At 38.0% G+C, this 18,184-nt stretch overlaps 1 protein-coding gene across 14 annotated transcripts in view; it reads left to right on the top strand.

Annotated features, from left to right (window-relative positions):
• LOC122519656 (Down syndrome cell adhesion molecule-like protein Dscam2) overlaps positions 1–18,184 on the top strand; it is a 74,810-nt gene that overhangs the window by 53,127 nt on the left and 3,499 nt on the right. For 2 of the 14 annotated variants that reach the window (XM_043639258.1, XM_043639262.1), the window contains 24 exons: positions 2,213–2,374; positions 2,542–2,825; positions 6,414–6,558; positions 7,208–7,359; positions 7,429–7,701; positions 9,341–9,640; positions 12,468–12,590; positions 12,697–12,870; positions 12,952–13,102; positions 13,250–13,398; positions 13,472–13,603; positions 13,664–13,964; positions 14,112–14,290; positions 14,375–14,544; positions 14,662–14,800; positions 14,866–14,983; positions 15,065–15,516; positions 15,591–15,772; positions 15,848–16,241; positions 16,379–16,522; positions 16,600–16,790; positions 17,117–17,326; positions 17,401–17,554; positions 17,631–17,733. In XM_043639258.1, coding sequence (XP_043495193.1) covers positions 2,213–2,374; positions 2,542–2,825; positions 6,414–6,558; positions 7,208–7,359; positions 7,429–7,701; positions 9,341–9,640; positions 12,468–12,590; positions 12,697–12,870; positions 12,952–13,102; positions 13,250–13,398; positions 13,472–13,603; positions 13,664–13,964; positions 14,112–14,290; positions 14,375–14,544; positions 14,662–14,800; positions 14,866–14,983; positions 15,065–15,516; positions 15,591–15,772; positions 15,848–16,241; positions 16,379–16,522; positions 16,600–16,790; positions 17,117–17,326; positions 17,401–17,554; positions 17,631–17,733 — 4,782 coding nt within the window. Of the gene's footprint in view, positions 1–2,212; positions 2,375–2,541; positions 2,826–6,413; positions 6,559–7,207; positions 7,360–7,428; positions 7,702–7,992; positions 8,278–9,340; positions 9,649–12,467; positions 12,591–12,696; positions 12,871–12,951; positions 13,103–13,249; positions 13,399–13,471; positions 13,604–13,663; positions 13,965–14,111; positions 14,291–14,374; positions 14,545–14,661; positions 14,801–14,865; positions 14,984–15,064; positions 15,517–15,590; positions 15,773–15,847; positions 16,242–16,378; positions 16,523–16,599; positions 16,791–17,114; positions 17,327–17,400; positions 17,555–17,630; positions 17,734–18,184 lie in introns of those variants that run through there. The other 12 variants (XM_043639268.1, XR_006304342.1, XR_006304341.1 and 9 more) reach the window with 12 other exon arrangements.

The following is an 18,184-nucleotide window of genomic DNA, read 5'->3' as shown; positions in this document are numbered from 1 at the left end:
AAGAAGAAGAAGAAGAAGAACAAGGGATTCGAAGAGAAAAAGGAGAATGAAAGAGATAAGAAGGAGAAGGAGGAAAAGAACGAGCAAAGAAGCGCTCCAAGTGGAAAGGAAAGAAAAGGAACAAGGATGCGGCGCGACTTTGATCGAGGAAAAGTGGAAGCGCACTCGATCGTGAAACCTAGCGAGTAGGGCGCAATCGGAAGCTCTTCATGTCGCCCGGGTCGACGAGAAGCTCTCTTTACTTCGACGTTTTCCCTCTCGGAATTCTTTTTTTGATTTCTGTCTTCTCTCTCTCCCTCTCTCTCTCTCATTCTCTCTCCCGATTTCCAACTGCCTTCCTTCTCCTACAGAACCCTCCCTCCTGCCCTGCCCCGTCTCAACCCACCTATCCCACCCCCCAACCCCGTTCACTGCGCACGCCAATACGAAGCGGAAAATATTCGTCGAAATGAAAATTTATTGCCAATATTGAAATACAGCTGGTCTGTCTTCTATTTACGTAGCCCAAGAGCGATTGCACTAATGAAAAATATACAATAACGATAGATCCTACGATATTGATAGATACGTTTTCATTCGAAATCAACTTTTACTGTTCGAAAAAGTCAAGATTTTTCTCTTAATAACTAGATATTTCATATTTTTTTCCATTGAATATTTTTTCAATTAATATCCTCCTTCATAAGTAAATATTGTCTATATTAAATTAAAGATCGTTAATTACACTTTTTTGGCTGGAAATGATTAATGTAGCTTACATTGCTTAAAATTTTATAAATAATTTAATTTACTAGTGATTACTCCATAAAAAGTATTAAGAACAGTTCGTGTGAAAGCATTAACAAAAAACATACTTTATAAATTAAAAACTTAGATTAACATAAAAAAAGACACGATGGATGTGCTGTATCATTTAACGTAACTTTTGGACAGCTTATTTCTCAGATTTTCTTGAAAAATGATCGACTACTAACACGAGATCAATTATAAGGGTGTCTTTACCTTAACTCGGTATTGTGGAATTTCTTTTTTTTTGACATTAAGTCTAGTTCGCTATATATAATAGTTACGTATCAAATTTTCGATTTGGACGATGAAGTTGTGTTCCTTTTTCTCCCATTAACTTTCAACAGGACATTGAAGTTGAGGACGGATCAACTTCTCTCTATCTCCGCCTACTTCCCTTTTGCTCTCGAAACTTTGCTACAAAGTGAAATCCCCCATGGAACCACGTCCATTACGTATTACTAAGAAGAGAGATAGTATAAAGAAAACGTACGATAAATGGAGAAGGATGGAAGGAAATGAAGGAGGGTTAAACAAAAAGAGATAGAGAGAGAGAGAGAGAACGAGAGATAAAGGAAGAAGGAGAGTGGGTCGAACGTGCCTTGATCGAGAACTGTCAAGAACTTGGAAAGGCGAAAGGAAGCCGAGGATTCAAGGGATAAATGCTCATGGATACGACTCAATGTCGTTTCTAGGTCGACGTATACCAAAAACCAGTAAAATTAAACTCCTTGCCTCGAAGCGAATCTTCCTTACTGGATAGCCTGAAATTTCGATGAAAAATTATTTCATGCTTCGGTGAAAATGAACAAACATCATACATTGAGAAATTCGAACGACTTCCAACTCGTTATACACAGAGTGTTCTTAAAGTTCTTTTATCGAACTGAAAATAGTCAATTTGTTATTGGAATGTATATATTTAGAACGACGGCATCGTTTTTTCTTTGTTTATCTTTTTATTTCCAACTTTTTCTGCAATTTCTTCAAGGTGAACATTCGGCAAATTTGTTTAGCAATAAGTATAGTTATATCACGTAAATGTTGTCAATAGAGAACATCTTTACAATGAGTAAGAAAGAATTGTCTTAGCTTATGTCATCATAGATACTTACTATTTCAACAACACTTTAACTGGAGATTCATATCTTAATATATGAAAAACAAGATATTGTAATTCAATATGACTACCTATCTTTAGATTTGTAATTTAATAATTTGCATTGCAAATGACAATTTTTATTAACAAAGTAACTCTCAATATAACGTTTAAACTATATAACCAATCGTATCATCGTTTTATTAATTGCATTCTCATTACCATTGGTAAACGAATACAAATTACTCTACTAATGATATATTAATATAAATGTTTCAATTATCGATAATACAATTAAAATTTTTATTTGTCTATATTTCCTTAAAGGTGGTACGCACAGACAGGTGCGGAACCTATGCTAGTCTTGTCTGGACCGAGAACTCGTTTACTCGGTTCTATGCTGGCCATAGAAGCCGTTACGCTGGAAGATAGTGGTATTTATAGGTGCTCTGCATCAAATCCCGGCGGTGAAGCTAGCGCCGAAATCAGGTAATTGGAGACTTCAATGGGTAGAAATTATAACAATAGATATTTATAAGATACAACTCAAAGACAAGATAATAAAGCATATACGAAATTGCATTCTCATTACTAATCCAGAAATTTGAATTGCAATTCTCGAAAAAGATCAGAAATACGAATTGCTCATTTTTCAGACTCATAGTGACGGCACCACTTCACGTTGAAGTAACGCCACCCCTACTGAGCGTTCATTTGGGTGGTAACGCCGAATTCAAGTGTGAGGTTGGTATACATCCTCAAGCTGGACCACACTTTATCACCTGGTACAAGGACGGCAGGCAGCTTCCGGGCACTGGAAGACAATCAGAATTATTGAGGCTAAATGGTATAGGTAGAGATGACAGGGGAATGTATCAGTGCATTGTCAGAAGGTCAGAAGGTGATACAGCCCAGGCCTCCGCGGAATTGCAATTGGGAGGTACGTATGATCCTCTCTTCTGTTATCGTCTAAATCGATCTTTCGTTCCTATCCTCGTGTCTTCTCATCTTCCATTGGAACGTGATTACAAAGCGAACGTATTTCGTATTTGCACAAATTTCGAGCTATCGAAATAAATCGTTACGTCATGTTGATACATATGTAGGTTCCTTCCTGTAAAAAAAAAATACGAAAAGTTAGAGTAAATGAGCATAAAGCAAGGGCAAAATACCGACCCTATCGTATTATAGCTCGAAGCTTCCCTCCAGTGGCAATTATTGCGTAATGGCGTTTCATGATCGCTTGCACTTTGTGCCGTCCATCAGCTGAATTATTAATAGAAATCATTTAACAGCCCATTAGCCGATGTGTACTTTATCGGTAGGAAAAGCAAATACATATTAGCCCGGAAAACGAAATTAAAAGCTTCTATCTAATGTATTTTTTATTACATCCTGCAAAGTTGATCGAAATTTTCGGAAGTTAATGTAAACAAATTTAATAATAATAATTTTTTTTCATTTCATCTTCTTCTTCCTTGTATTTCAAATACATACGTTTGGATTTAGCACGTAATACACGTGCAATATCCGAGAAAGGAAAGGGACAAACTCAATAAACGTTTCTCTTTTCCTTTCGCGGTCAAAGGTGCCAGGTACTGAGAAATGTTGAACGAAGGAATCAGCCTCGAGATCGGTCTGGTTGCGTTACCGATTGAGTTACAGAGGACTCGATTACTTGGCAAAGAGCAAGGTAACCGCGTGCCACGTTGTTGGGAGAGTAACGGTGTACTTTGAAGTGGAGAAGGCTTCTTTTACGGCGCTTTGCAATGTGCTTCGTTTCTCTTTCTCCCTCTCTCTCTAACTCTAACTCTTGTTCTCTTCTATCATCCTCTTTGCCTGTCTCGATCTCATTTTCTGTCTTCCTCTATCTTTGTTCCTCTATTTCTCTCGCTCACGGTCTACCGAGGCAGGTACCCCAGAACGAGGCACCTCCACCCCTGTTTGCCCTATATCTGGACCACCTATCCGTGGGTGTGGGGTATTGCATGAAAGAGGAGAGCATACCGTAAGCAGGAGTGGAAAGAGACGATAGGAGGGCCTTTGAAACAACAATGAAGTTAGCGTCTCTCGCTCGTCAGCGTTAGTAATGCACGGAATTTACGTCAAAGGGAATTCGTGCAAGCGACGCTATAGGAGGGACACTATTGCTAGAGAACGAGAAAGAGAGAGAGAGAAAGAGAGAGAAACTTGATGATCGCTTTTCTGCAATTTCATCCGAGAATACCTGACAAGAAAAAAATTAAGGGGAGTGAACGGAAAGGTAACGATCTTTTTCTGCAACGGTCGCTTAAGTGTAAGTTCGAAGAAAATTCTTCGATCTTCGAGAAAACTGAAAACCTTTCGGGCATGGTCCTTGAAGTGTATCTCGATCTAACGTGTTTCGAATTGAAAAGAATATAAGAAGAACGGAAAGACACTATTTCGGATGTTATGATATTTGGGTTAATGCTTTTTCAAACAATTTTTTTTAGAAGACAATAATCCAAATCTTTAGACTCCGATAATTCAAAAACCTTGTTAAAATAACATCTTTGGATTTAAAAGAGTTTTTTCCCCCATTTCAATTCAACTTTGAAAGAAGTATGCAAGACGATTTTTCGACGACAGCAAGATCGTCTTCGTTAAAAAATAATATATTTTCGACGTGCCTCAACATCGTTGCAAAAAATGCAAAATTTATGTGAAATGAAATAGGTTGTCTCTAACTTTTAGAATCTACCTAGATCTTTCCTGTTGGGTGCAGAAAAAAAAAATAAAAAAATAAAAATAAGCATGAAAAACATCAGATCGACTTGCAAATTCGTGTTCGTCGACGTTCCACTTTCTAAAACAAATTTATGTAGAGAATTTTATCGGTGTTCGAGTCGAACGAAGTGTTCTGACGCGCAACTGTCGAATAACACATACCAAATCCTACTGTAGGTGAATATCCGACGCGTTATGTTGAATGTAAAACATCATCTTCTTTTCATTCGATTCGAAAGTCAATATTTAAAAAGAAAAAGGAAAAAGAAAAAAAAACAATGAAAATACACATAAAAAGGAAGAAAAAAATAACATGTATTTGTCGACAAGACGCGGGGTTTTCAAGTTGAATTCGATTTGCATGCTCGACACGTCGACAAGATATAAAACTAGAACAATTCATCCCAGGCGACACGGCATTGTTATCTCACGTAATCACGACATCGCGTATTTTTCCACGACGAAAGAAAAAAGAAGAAAAATTCTATTTGCCGATACCATCTTGCTGGTAGATATAGATAGGAAAAGCATTACCCGGCCGTAGGAAGCCCCATTTTGTCCTGGCTTACGCACCTCGTGCACGCTTCTCGAGTTCTCCCGCACATTAAACGAGCATTGATGATCGCTGGGAGGCATTGAGACGAGGTTCATCAATTTTAACATGGATCCGCGAACACGATCCGCAAAAACAGTTTATTCACCTGCAGACGAAAGCTTCCTTTCTTTCTTCCATTCTTTACATATACATATATATTTGGTTTGCTTATACATATCTATCTATCTGTCTCCTTCTTCTTCTTCTTCTTCTTCTTTTACTACTTCTTCTTCTTCTTTCTGACTTTATCTTCTTCTATTTTTTTTTTCTTCGTACGTACTACCCATCAGACAACCCGTTCGTTCTTTATAAAAACGACGTTCATACAAAACTCTTTTAATGGCGATGAAATCGACACTTTTAATTACAACCTGAAACTCCCTCTCTCGTTCTCTCTCTCTCTCTTTTTTCTCTTTTCTTTATTTCTTTCTTTCTTTCTTCTATCTCTCTCAGAACGACCAACGAGAATTCGTCCTCGACAGCAGCATCGTTCGATCTCGAATCTGATTGTGAGCGCAATAGATAGTGCACTCCCATTCTTCTTCTCTTTCATTCTGTCTCCTTCTTTCCTTCACTTCCTCCTTCTCTCGTCTATGCTTGTCGACGAAGTAGGAACATCGAAAAAAAATTCATGGAGCTTCCGTAGCAGCGAGCTCATTGTCCCTCCACTTCCAACAGTTCCAACGTGATGCGCGCGCCAAGCGTATCGCCTTTCAAAAAATCTCTACTCTCTTTTTCTTCCTCATCCTCCTCTTCCTCCTTTTTCTCTTCATCCTTCTTTTACGAAGACTCGTTTTCATATTGTTTATGAAGCATCATCATTATAAACATAGAATGTAAGCTCACTGATATGAGCTCGGGACTTAGTAACATTAATATTTCATGCTTTTCTCCGTTTAAATAATGGATTATCATTATTTCTTTTAAAAAGTAAAGGGTGTATGGTAATTGACAACTCTCTGTTAAAGTTGATGTGTGTGTGTGTGTGTGTGTGTGTGTTGTGTTGTGTCAAAGTATATATAGAAATAAATAAATATATCCCTCTAGTTGAACAGTAATACGAAGCTTTTGAAATTTTTCGAACAATCGTCACCTATAAGCTCGACGAAACACAAGTTGAGAACTTGAATAGGCGATGGGAATAAAAGTGGACGTTTTTGAATAATTTTGGACTTTGTGTTTTAGACGCACCACCGGTTCTTCTCTATTCGTTCATTGAGCAGACTCTTCAACCAGGGCCAGCCGTGTCATTAAAATGTTCCGCTGCTGGAAATCCAACGCCGCAGGTCACGTGGGCTTTAGATGGTTTCCCCTTACCGACTAATGGAAGGTAATTCATCCGAATAGTGCAGAATTTTTTGTTAAAAGGAAATACCTTTGAAATTCGTTGTATCGATATTATCGGCATGAATATTGGAAAAAAGCAAACAAACAAAAATTTGAACGCTAAATTGAATCGATCATGCCGGGAACAAATAAATATTTCTTTTTCCGTATATTCAGCATATCGTAATATGCAAAAACATTTCTATTCGTGTATGAGTAAAATGTTTTTCTCACTGTAACAACTTCAATTTCATGATTATCTATTTAGAAACGAGAATATTTATTGCGTCGATCAAAGATGGCAAATATCAACAAGGGTAGACTGCGAGATAAAGATACACTTTGATATGCAGCGAGCTATTCTTCCTTTCTTTCATTTATCGTATATTTTAACGACTGATCGACATAAAATATGCTTCTCTTTCTCTATTTTTCCTTTCCGATCTCGTCGCATTGTCATGGCTCCTTATTCTCACATTTTTCCTTCTATCATCGAAAAAAACGTATTTATTCAACTCGTTATGGATAATAAACATATTCTTTGTTTTCTCAATATGGTTGAAACGTAATATAAAATTTGACGATATTATTTGTTGTAATAATGAAACAATAAATTCCTCTAATTTGAGCGATTCTCGAATACTGTTTTTAAGGTTCGTCATAGGACAATATGTGACGGTACACGGTGATGTAATATCGCACGTTAATGTTAGTCACGTAATGGTCGAAGACGGTGGAGAGTATTCCTGTACAGCCGAAAATCGTGCCGGAAAAGTTACGCATGCTGCACGTCTTAACGTTTACGGTAATTAACGACTACGAGAGAAGTAGTCCTTTCCCTGTTCAATTGTAAAAACTATGTCATTTTTCTCAGGTCTACCTTACATTCGACTAATTCCAAAAGTAACCGCAGTTGATGGTGAGCAGCTTCGTTTGAAGTGTCCGGTAGCAGGGTATCCGATAGAAGAAATCAAATGGGAACGGGCAAATCGCGAATTACCAGATCATCTTCGACAGAAGGTACATCCAGACGGTACCTTGGTGATAACCAATGTACAAAAGAAGACCGACGCCGGAGTATACACCTGCTGGGCACGTAACAAGCAAGGACACAGCGCGAGAAGATCCGGAGACGTCGCAGTAATCGGTAAGGCTTTAATTTCGAAATTCCAAATTTACAGAAATGTCGTAGGTCTAACGAAACTAGCGACTCGAAGAACAAGAGGACGAGATCGAACGAGCGAACTCGATTGAGGAAAAAATCCAAAGACTTATATTTTCGAAAGAGCAAAGAAGAAATTATCCAATAAGGAAGAAGATAAATAATCAATTGCAGAGAAAATGCGGTCCCGTTGAGATGGAGAGATCAAGGACGACACATTAGAGTTCGCCCTATGCCTTTCTCAACGCTCACGAACAATCGTTATTGTTATTTCAGTTCCCCCAAAAATTAGCCCGTTCAGGACAGATCTCGATTTTCATCTCGGCGAACGAACGACCCTAACTTGTTCGGTGACGAAGGGCGATCAGCCATTATCCATCTCGTGGCTAAAGGACGGAAGGTCGTTGGGACCATCGGAACGTGTCACTGTTACCAATGTGGACCAGTACAATAGCATACTGATGATTGAAAGTTTGTCTCCAGATCACAACGGCAACTACTCTTGTGTGGCCCGTAATTTGGCCGCAGAGGTATCGCACACGCAGCAGCTAATGGTTCATGGTAATCCTCCTCTAGGCCCCCTTCAATTTTGCCCGACGACCGCCTGGCCGCCCGAATTTATGCGTGCGTGGATGTTGTTTGAGTGTGAGAGATCTGCTCGAAGATCGTGAGCGATTTCAGGAATTCGTGAGCGTTTTCATCTATCTCGCTTTTAATACTTTCATTGATAATATATTTTACTTAACGCACATTATTCTATTGAACTATTTCAATTGGTGTTTTTTAATTGTAAATGTATAAGCCAAACTATCGCGAACGCTCGATTCCTGCGCGCTGCTTCGAGAAGACGTACTCTTTCGATGCCTCTCCTAACGTCACTAGGAACGTAGAGACCTGGTTCATCCAATGACGATTCACGCTTAGCGTGAGAGCTATTCCTCGTGCACGAAACCTAACCCTTTTCAATTTTATTCTGTTTCCTATTTCGACGATTTTTCTCCTTCCCGACCTCTCGACAATCCACGGATTTTCTCCATGAGTACTTTCTTAGAATACATCGTTCTCAAATATGTTTTCTTAGTTTCGTTGAAAAAGAATAACCATTTCAGGAAAGTTATTCACCTGGAGTGATGCTCGGTCGAAGAAAACAGCATGTATATACCTCGATCGAAAACACTAATACTCCTATCTATTACTCATAGAGGAACGACGTGAGAATATCGAAAGGACGTCGAATGCTCGCTCTTTTTTTGCGTTAAAACGAACGTACGTTTGTGTGAGTGGTGCGATGCTAATGATTATGTGTAAAAGTGAGGGCGGCAGGTTCAGGTCCGCGGCGGGGCCACCCTCTCTCTCCTCTACATTGCTACGTTACTATACTGCCTCTATTGTACATATATTCTATATATATACATATTATATTCCATATATACATGGACGTACTACTGTCTATAATATATATATACATACTTACTATCAACTATGATGCTATATATATATATACTTATACATACATATATATATTATGACACATATTACCTGGTACCAGGTTCTTGCGTTTTTTTGGTGCCATCTTTTTCTCGCTCTCACGTATGGTTCTCTCTTCTCTCTTGACCTTTTCCAGTACCCCCTATTATTGAGCCATTTACGTTCCAAGAGGGCCTTTCCGAGGGGATGCGGACGCGGACGGTGTGCGGGGTCGCGGCGGGTGATCCACCCCTAACCATATCCTGGCTGAAAGACGGCCAAAGTCCCTTTTCCTTGCTGCCGAATCTGGCCTCCGTTGCAAACATCTCCCAACTGGATTCCTACTCTAGCCTCCTCAGTATAACGAACCTCGCGGCCGAGCACTCCGGCGACTATACCTGTGTCGCCGCGAACCCCGCCGCCGAGGTCAGGTACACGGCCAAGCTACAGGTAAAAGGTAACTAGATGATCGGCGACCCTTATCCATCACGATTTTTCCTGATTATTCCAATATACCTCGATTCTCGAATATCCATAAACCTCAAACCTTATACACAAGTCTCCACCCCTGACGACGAGTTTGTTCGTTCAAAATTTTCTTTAATTATTGTTGGGTTCGACGAAAAGCGACACAACAATTCTTTGAGTCATGAGATCAATGAAAATAAATCTCTTTCCTGGATCTTTGTTTTCTTCGATTTTTCTTCATTTTTAGAAATATTTCGTTTATTAATTATTATATACTTGAAACAAATAATTAACAAATTATACGAAAACAAATATTTAATTCAAATGAAAGATAACGCATGTCGTCGGGGTTGAAAGATATATCCTGACAAATCCATCTCACGTATCGTTAATCAGTAACCAGTATCACACCTCACGAATTGATTTCCATCACCATCCATTGTCATTAATACGTCATTACGCTTACGGCTCGGGCCCTGCGTCACCATCTTCTATCATCAACGTGTTCTCGTTGGGACCTTAACTCAAACAGATAAAGAGAAAACATAATCACAAGATAAAAAGAGACAAATATTGCAATTATTATTTATGATTTTCGAACAAAATGCTACAATGCTAAACCAACGAGATCACGATCGTATAGCTCACGTATCCAAAGACTAATCGCACATCCTTATTTTCCTTAATATAAATCCATGCCGGAGCCTTCATCCTACCTTTCCAAAAGACACACAGTGTGTATTACATTTACGTTGCTTTGGCTCTCTGGGAATGCATCGGTATCTCGTGGACCCCCGAGGTTTGCTTGACTTGACCGAATCATAAAGGTAACAGTTTGCACCTTTCCTTATTTTAATCGTTTTAAACGAGAAATCGAAAAAAAAAGTGAAAAAAACATATCAATTAAACGATCTCTCGATTATCTTCTGGCCTGCGTGCGTTCGTGTATGTGAGCATTACATATCTCTTATTGCATGTTCTTTTTTATATTATACAACTTAGATCTCTGTTTGCATATATACATATATAAATATACATTCTATCTCTCTCACTCTCTCTCTATCTATCTCTCTCTTTCTTTCTTTATCTCACACACGCTCTCACTCTCTTTCTTTATATATATATATATATATATATATATATATATATATATATATATCTATATATATTTTTCATACATAATTATATACCTACGTAATATACATATTATTCTCTTGATTACGTAATTCAATGTTTCGTATACCTAAATTGCGGGCACGCCACTACGCTCACGAGCAGAAACTTCCACCAACTTTGCGCTGGTTCTCCTTTGGGCTCGTTGGAAGGCAGTCTTTTTTATTCACTTTTGCATGCTTTATCACCATCTTTCTATTTCTCTTTCTCTGTCTATCTGTCTCACTCCTTTTTTATCTTTCCTTTTTCACAATGGGGCGAGAAAGCTACCGATTTAGATTTTCAAAGCTCGAATGTTACGAAAGAAACGAAGAAAAAAGATTAATTATGTAAAAAACATTTTAGAGACAAATATAAATAGATGCTTAAATTGGGATCAAATTTCGATTTTAATTCGAGTATGAAATTCGAACGTCGAAAGATTCGTGCCTCGTTGTGGATCGGTAATGTAGATCAGTAGTACGTATATTTATTATATTAAATTTGTATTTATTAAACTAGTCGTTAGAAGCGGGTACTTATATATTATCTATATCTACATATATATATATATTATACGCCTTTCCACTATACATATTAATACCGGTGCTCTCTGCCGATAAATGCTCACCCACTCTCACTTGTATCCTGCCCACCTGCGCCTTTTCTTCTGAGAGTTCTACTTCTTTATCACGCCACGTTTTTAAACGAGTATTATATTATACTTACATCATTACGTATATACATTACATATTATTATATTGTCGCACGCGTCGGTGCGTGGCCGATATTTTTGCCGTTCTGTAAAACGTTGAAATTCCCACTCACAGTATCTCGCTTGTGCAGCGTTTTTCACCACTGTAAGAGTAGAACCCGCTAAACAGAGCTATCCAATTGATTACCCAAAATTTATTGTACGTATCGATGCGCGGCGGGCAATAGATACAGATATACAAGGAGAATATAATCATCTAAATTAATCCTAACGCTTAATTGACAATATGCCACGCGATGACTGAAATATCTTATTGATTTATGGTCATCGCGTACAATATTGTATTATTAATTGTAACGTCTGGCATCGACACAAGTTATTAAACCAAACTCTCCTCTATCTCATCCACTAACCTTCATTCACTCTATTGTATAATATATCTTTATCACTATTTCTCTTTCTCTCTCTTTCTCTCTTTCTCTCTCTCTCTCTCTCTCTATCTCTATCTCTATCTCTATCTCTATCTCATAAAATTAATCTCCATTTTCCATAAAACGAAAGAAAGATATAATAATCAAGATAACTCAATTTTTACATCATCAAGAATAGATTATCGATTGAACTATATAAAGTGGAAAAAAAAAAGAAATATTTTAAGAAAGGGAACGTTGCTTATTCGTCGACGAAGCAATCAATTTCAAATTTCACTTTATTTTCCATATGAAATATTTACACATAGAAGATTGATCGATAATGAGGTAAAGCTTCGTCTACGAGCTCGTTCTTTTTCAGTGTATCTTTGTATATTCTTGTATTTTCTTTTATTTTTTTTTTATTCTTCTAACGACGTACCTGTCTTTAAATCGCTAACGACCAGTAAAAAAAAAGAAAATAATAAATTTAAGAACCGCGATAGAATTATCTAAAGACATACGTACTAATTTTCCAGTTCCTCCACGATGGATCGTTGAACCAACAGACAGCATAAGTGTCGAAAGGAACAAGCACGTTGCTTTGCATTGTCAAGCACAAGGTGTACCGACTCCTGTTATCGTTTGGAAAAAAGCTACGGGTAAGTATTCGGTACGGAAAAAAAAAGAAAGAAAAAAAACATAAGCAGAAAAAAGTAAACGTTACTCTTGGAAACGAAACTTAAAGCCTAAGGCGTTTAATCGTAGGAAGCAAATCTGGCGAATACGAGGAGTTTCGAGAACGAGCGTATACTAAAATTCTAAGCAACGGAACCCTCCTCTTACAACACGTGAAAGAGGACAGAGAAGGGTTTTATCTTTGTCAAGCGAGTAATGGTATAGGATCTGGCATAGGCAAAGTGGTACAATTAAAAGTTAATTGTAAGTATTTAATAAATTGTTATCATATTAAATATTTGATGTTTAATATTGAATTATTTGTTATTGTAATTTACAACATAGCATCGCCATACTTCGCTGCACCTTCGCGATTGGTCACGATTAAGAAAGGAGACACTGCTACGTTACATTGCGAGGTACACGGTGACAAGCCAGTAACCGTAAAATGGTTAAAAGGCGGAAAAAGTGAATTGAATCCTTCGACGAATTATCGGTAATATAGATAACTTTATTTATTCAACAGTTTCTTATATTTTGGAGATATAATAAAAAGAGTTAAATTATATTAGATTATAGAATAAAAGAGTTAATTTTTATTAAAATAAAACCTTGAATAAAATTGATAATTTTCCACTAAAAGGGTCACCGTAAATCAGGAAGCAACGCCCGACGGTGTTATCGCCCAAATGCAAATTTCCTCGGCGGAAGCATCCGACAGTGGAGCATATTTCTGTCAAGCTAGCAATCTTTATGGCCGCGATCAACAACTCGTACAACTCCTCGTACAAGGTAAAAATGATTTAAGTCGAGATAAATGAAATCGTGGGTTAGGAAAAATATTCATTTTGATCGTCTCGTATAGAACCACCACAGCCACCGAACACTTTAGAAACAGCTATGATCGCTAGTCGAAGTATTAACGTAAAGTGGCAACACAAATCTCAAGATACCAGCGAAGTTACCAAATATATACTTCAGTATAAGGAAGGCGAAGGTAAGAAAATCACTTGTGCAATATAATAGTAATTAAATTAAACGTAAATTCGTTGGACAGGTGGTATGTGGCAACAACAAGAATTTGTTGGACCGCCTTTACCCTATGCCGCGTTAATCGATGATCTTAAACCTGCTACAAGATACACGATACGAGTAATAGCTGAAGGACCAGCAGGTCGTTCGGCTCCTTCAGCAGAACTCTTGGTAAGAACCGAACCTCAAAGACCAGCAGGACCCCCTGTTAATCTTGCTGCAAGAGCACTTTCTTCATCGGAAATTTTGATTACTTGGTCACCACCGTTGCCCGAACTTCGTCACGGAGACATACAAGGCTTTAACGTCGGCTATAGAGAGACTAGGTAACGAAATTTCTTCCTTCATTAACCCGTTCCGAATTTCATTGAATTCTCTTTCTATTCTATTGAAAGTACAATAAGGGAGAATTCATTATAAAACGGTTAAAGACAAATTCTCAAGAAAATAAAAGTCTTAAACGATCTTTCTAGCTCAGGAAATCCATCGTACAACTTCACTTCTGTGTCCGGAGATGGTGAAGAAGGGGGAGGTGAACTTCGTTTGACGGGTCTTCGACCTTACACGAGATATTCCTTAGTCGTTCAGGCGTACAATCAAGTCGGATCTGGACCTTTATCCGAGCCATTATTAACGCAGACATTAGAGGATGGTAAGACTCGAAATTACCTTCCGGCGAGATCGATATGACGCTAACGTTGATTGCTACAAAGCTTCAGAACTTGCTCCCTTTCAGTTCCCAGTAAACCACCGGAAGATGTAAGATGTGCAGCGCTTACTTCGCAATCTCTGCAAGTATCTTGGCAGCCACCCTCTAATACACATAGTAACGGCATTATTCAAGGTTATAAATTGAATTACGAGCCGATTTTATCAGACACGTGGCGTGGGGTTAACGAGATGGAAGTAAGTATTACCTCCAAAGAAAAATCGAATTAAAAATATAAAAAGAATATGTTATCCTAAATTAATTTATGTATATATATATATGTGTATATATACATGTGTGTATATTTTTGTTAGGTACGTAAAACTAGCGCTTTAACGATAGTTCTAACAGATCTTAGAAAATACACGAATTACACGATACAAGTACTGGCCTATACGAGAGTAGGGGATGGAATTCCTACGACTGTTACTTACTGTCAAACAGAAGAAGATGGTATCATTATTACAACTATTCTACTTTATCTTTATTGTGCCGAGTCTAATTTAACGTTATTACAGTACCTGGAAGTCCAGCGGATATTAAAGTGGTCGTGAGCTCGCCCCAGGCTCTCTTTATTTCCTGGCTACCACCATTGGAGCCTAATGGAATTATCACGAAATACAATCTCTATACTAGGTATATTATAATTTAATTTAATTTATAAAAATAAAAAGTTTTAATTTTATCTTAATTATAACTATATTAATTATACCATAGAGTTGTCGACGGTCAGGGTGAATTAAATCACGGCAAGAGAAATTTACCAGCTACGAACACTCATTTCGAAGCTACGGGTTTGCAACAACACGTAGAATATCAATTTTGGGTAACAGGTATTACTCGAGTTGGCGAAGGCCAAAGTTCGAAAGTAGCCGCTCAAGTACCAACTAATAGAGTACCAGCAAGGATCACGTCCTTTGGTGGTCACGTCGTAAAACCATGGAGAGGCTCGGCTACCTTATCTTGCAATGCGGTTGGTAATCCTACTAGAGAATGGTTCAAAGGACCCCTCGAACAAGTTAGAATTGATACTGCCAGAAATGCACAAATTTTACCAACCGGCGAACTCGTCCTATCAAATTTACAATCACAAGATTCTGGAAATTATACCTGCCAAGTAAAAAACACTGAAGGAAGCGATAAATTACATTACACTCTCACCGTACAAGGTAACATATCTTTTTATATAATACAATATCTGCATACTTAAAATTGTATCGCTTTATATTTATACTTTCCCTAGTTCCACCTAGCGCACCTGTATTGTACGTAACAAGTTCAACGTCAAGTAGTATACTACTACATTGGAAATCTGGTTATTACGGAGGAGCTCCTTTAACCGGTTACACGTTACACTATCGTACAACTCATGGCAATTTAGATGAATTGCATCTCACTAGACATGCTACTAATCACGAACTAAAGGTACGCTTTCAAAATAAGTGTTTTGAATACGTTGAAATTCAAAAAGTAATATTTGCTAATTCTAAAATTTAACAGGGCCTTCTATGCGGGAATACTTATCAATTGTATCTAACATCGCATAATAAAATTGGTAGTAGTCCTTCGTCACCGGTACTTTCCGTACGAACTCAAGGACAAGCACCAGGAATACCACCATCCGCAGCTTTTCTTAGTCCTAACTCGACAACGTTGGTTCTAAGATTACACGTTTGGCCTGACAATGGGTGTCCTATTCTTTACTTCGTTATTCAATATAGACCTGCGACCGAATTTCATTGGACTTTAGTCTCTAACAGCGTTAAAATGCAACGAAGGTTCACCGTGACAAATCTAACACCAAGCACGGTATATCAATTGAAGGTCGAAGCTCACAACGTTGCTGGAAGCAATCAGGCGGAATTCAGTTTCGTGACTTTGACAAAGGAAGGTGGTAAGCTCGAATGACATTAATAATTATCACTTGAATTGCTTGAAAATGTCATCATTCCGCTCATTAATCAAAATTGGTGAAATAATAAAATTGAAAGAATTATATCCAAAAAGCACTGTGTTCCTGTAACATTGCAGAACCACCACCTCCAGAATTATCGAAACGTGGAATAGCATCTGTTATTCCCTTCTACGCGGATGTGAAAGTTATATTGCCTCTGATAACCGCTACAATTACTCTAGTCACGGCGGCCGTAATAGTCGCATTCCGTTGGCGAAACAGTAAGTTTTCTTAATGAGAAATAACGATTCAAACTATAATACTAAAAAGAACAAATACAATTGAGATCATATTTTAGGATATTTAGGAGACCGAGTTCAAAGACCGATGAAGGAATCTCAAGAAAATCAACAAAACGCTGAAACACAACGAGAACGTTATTACGCTACTATTCACAAGGTCGCCCTGCAACAGGCAGCGAGTACGGGTGCAGGTCCCGACAAGATTCCAGGTGAACCTTTGTTACGATACGGACGACAGCCAGGTTTGGTACTATAATTATTGTACAGGTAAAATGCGCGTCGCTCATCCAATCATGCGAATTTCATGATGCAGCAGTAGGTCGATAAGTGAACGATATTCAAAGAATTAACTGAATACAATATTTTTTTATTAAATATAATTTAGGTTCGGTCATTCTTCGAATATCTATCGAAAATCGATCGCTGAATGTATAACGCGTAACATCAAGGTATAAAGAGTATCATCATTCAACATTTAATTCTGTCGAAGTCTCTCTCTAGATATATGGATAACCAGAATTATTGGTCAGACGCGATTTGAAAGGTAGGCAATGCCTCTGATGGGTTACAGAGACAGCGGAGGACATCTCGCCGTACGCTACGTTCCAGCTTTCGGAGGGTGGAGGGGGAAGCCTGGCAGGGCTGGGAGGATTGGGAGGACTAGGAGGCGCGGCGGAAGCATCAGCGGCAGGTCTACATCCGAACAACACTCTTCTTCACAGTTTCATGTATCACGAGCACGCTATGACCGAGGGCTGCGCGAGTCCTCCGCCAGCGGCAACGGTACGCATTCTTATTTTATGGAGTTAATCAATTTGACCAAAATTATATATAATATTTATCGAATTATTGTGCAGAGTATGAAGAGTGTCTCGTCGAGGAGACGACAACAGAGAAAACAACAGACCCCGGGCGACGTCGAGAGCGACGAGAGCGAGTCTGACCCGGACCAGCTGACGAGTTCTCGCACAGAGTCTTCCAATCAACTCGACGCTGGCAAACTCAAACACAGTACGTTAGATTATTTCTAATCTCTTTTATGATTCATCTTATCGAATTGTGATTATACAAAAAATTCATTCTTCAGTTCGAGCCGTTTCAGACTTCATTTATCACGGTACATCGAGCACTTCATCGGACATCTCACCGATGTCGGAACAGAAGTCGTTGCCACGAAGAGGACGATCTAGGTAATTAATACATCTCGCTATTGTTTACTTATCTCGTCCGTTTCCACGGACTACTTAAAAAGAAACTACCGCCACAGACCATAGCTTCTTGCTATTGTTTTATACGTATACATGTATATAAAGTATACTAAATAAGCCACAAAAGTATCCATTATAAATATCACATATACGTAAAAATAGCTTATATATGTATGTGATAAACCAAATTAAAATATCAAATTAATAGTATTTTTCAATTAACAATGTTTAATTTAATTTAATTTAAATGGTTCTTCAATTTCGTTGATATATGTTTTAACATTAAATCAATTTTGATCATTATTCTCGTTCTATAATTTTCTCAGTTTTCGTCGAATAAATCTGATTTATTCTTATACGGCTATCTTTTAATTAATTTTTATTTATAATAATTTCTAGTTTGCATAGAATAAATTTGATTTTTGTTTGTACG

Source organism: Polistes fuscatus, unplaced genomic scaffold (genome assembly GCF_010416935.1).
Source record: "Polistes fuscatus isolate 324 unplaced genomic scaffold, CU_Pfus_HIC Scaffold3, whole genome shotgun sequence".
Classification (NCBI taxonomy): domain Eukaryota; kingdom Metazoa; phylum Arthropoda; class Insecta; order Hymenoptera; family Vespidae; genus Polistes; species Polistes fuscatus.
This window is presented reverse-complemented; position numbering and strand designations above follow the sequence as displayed.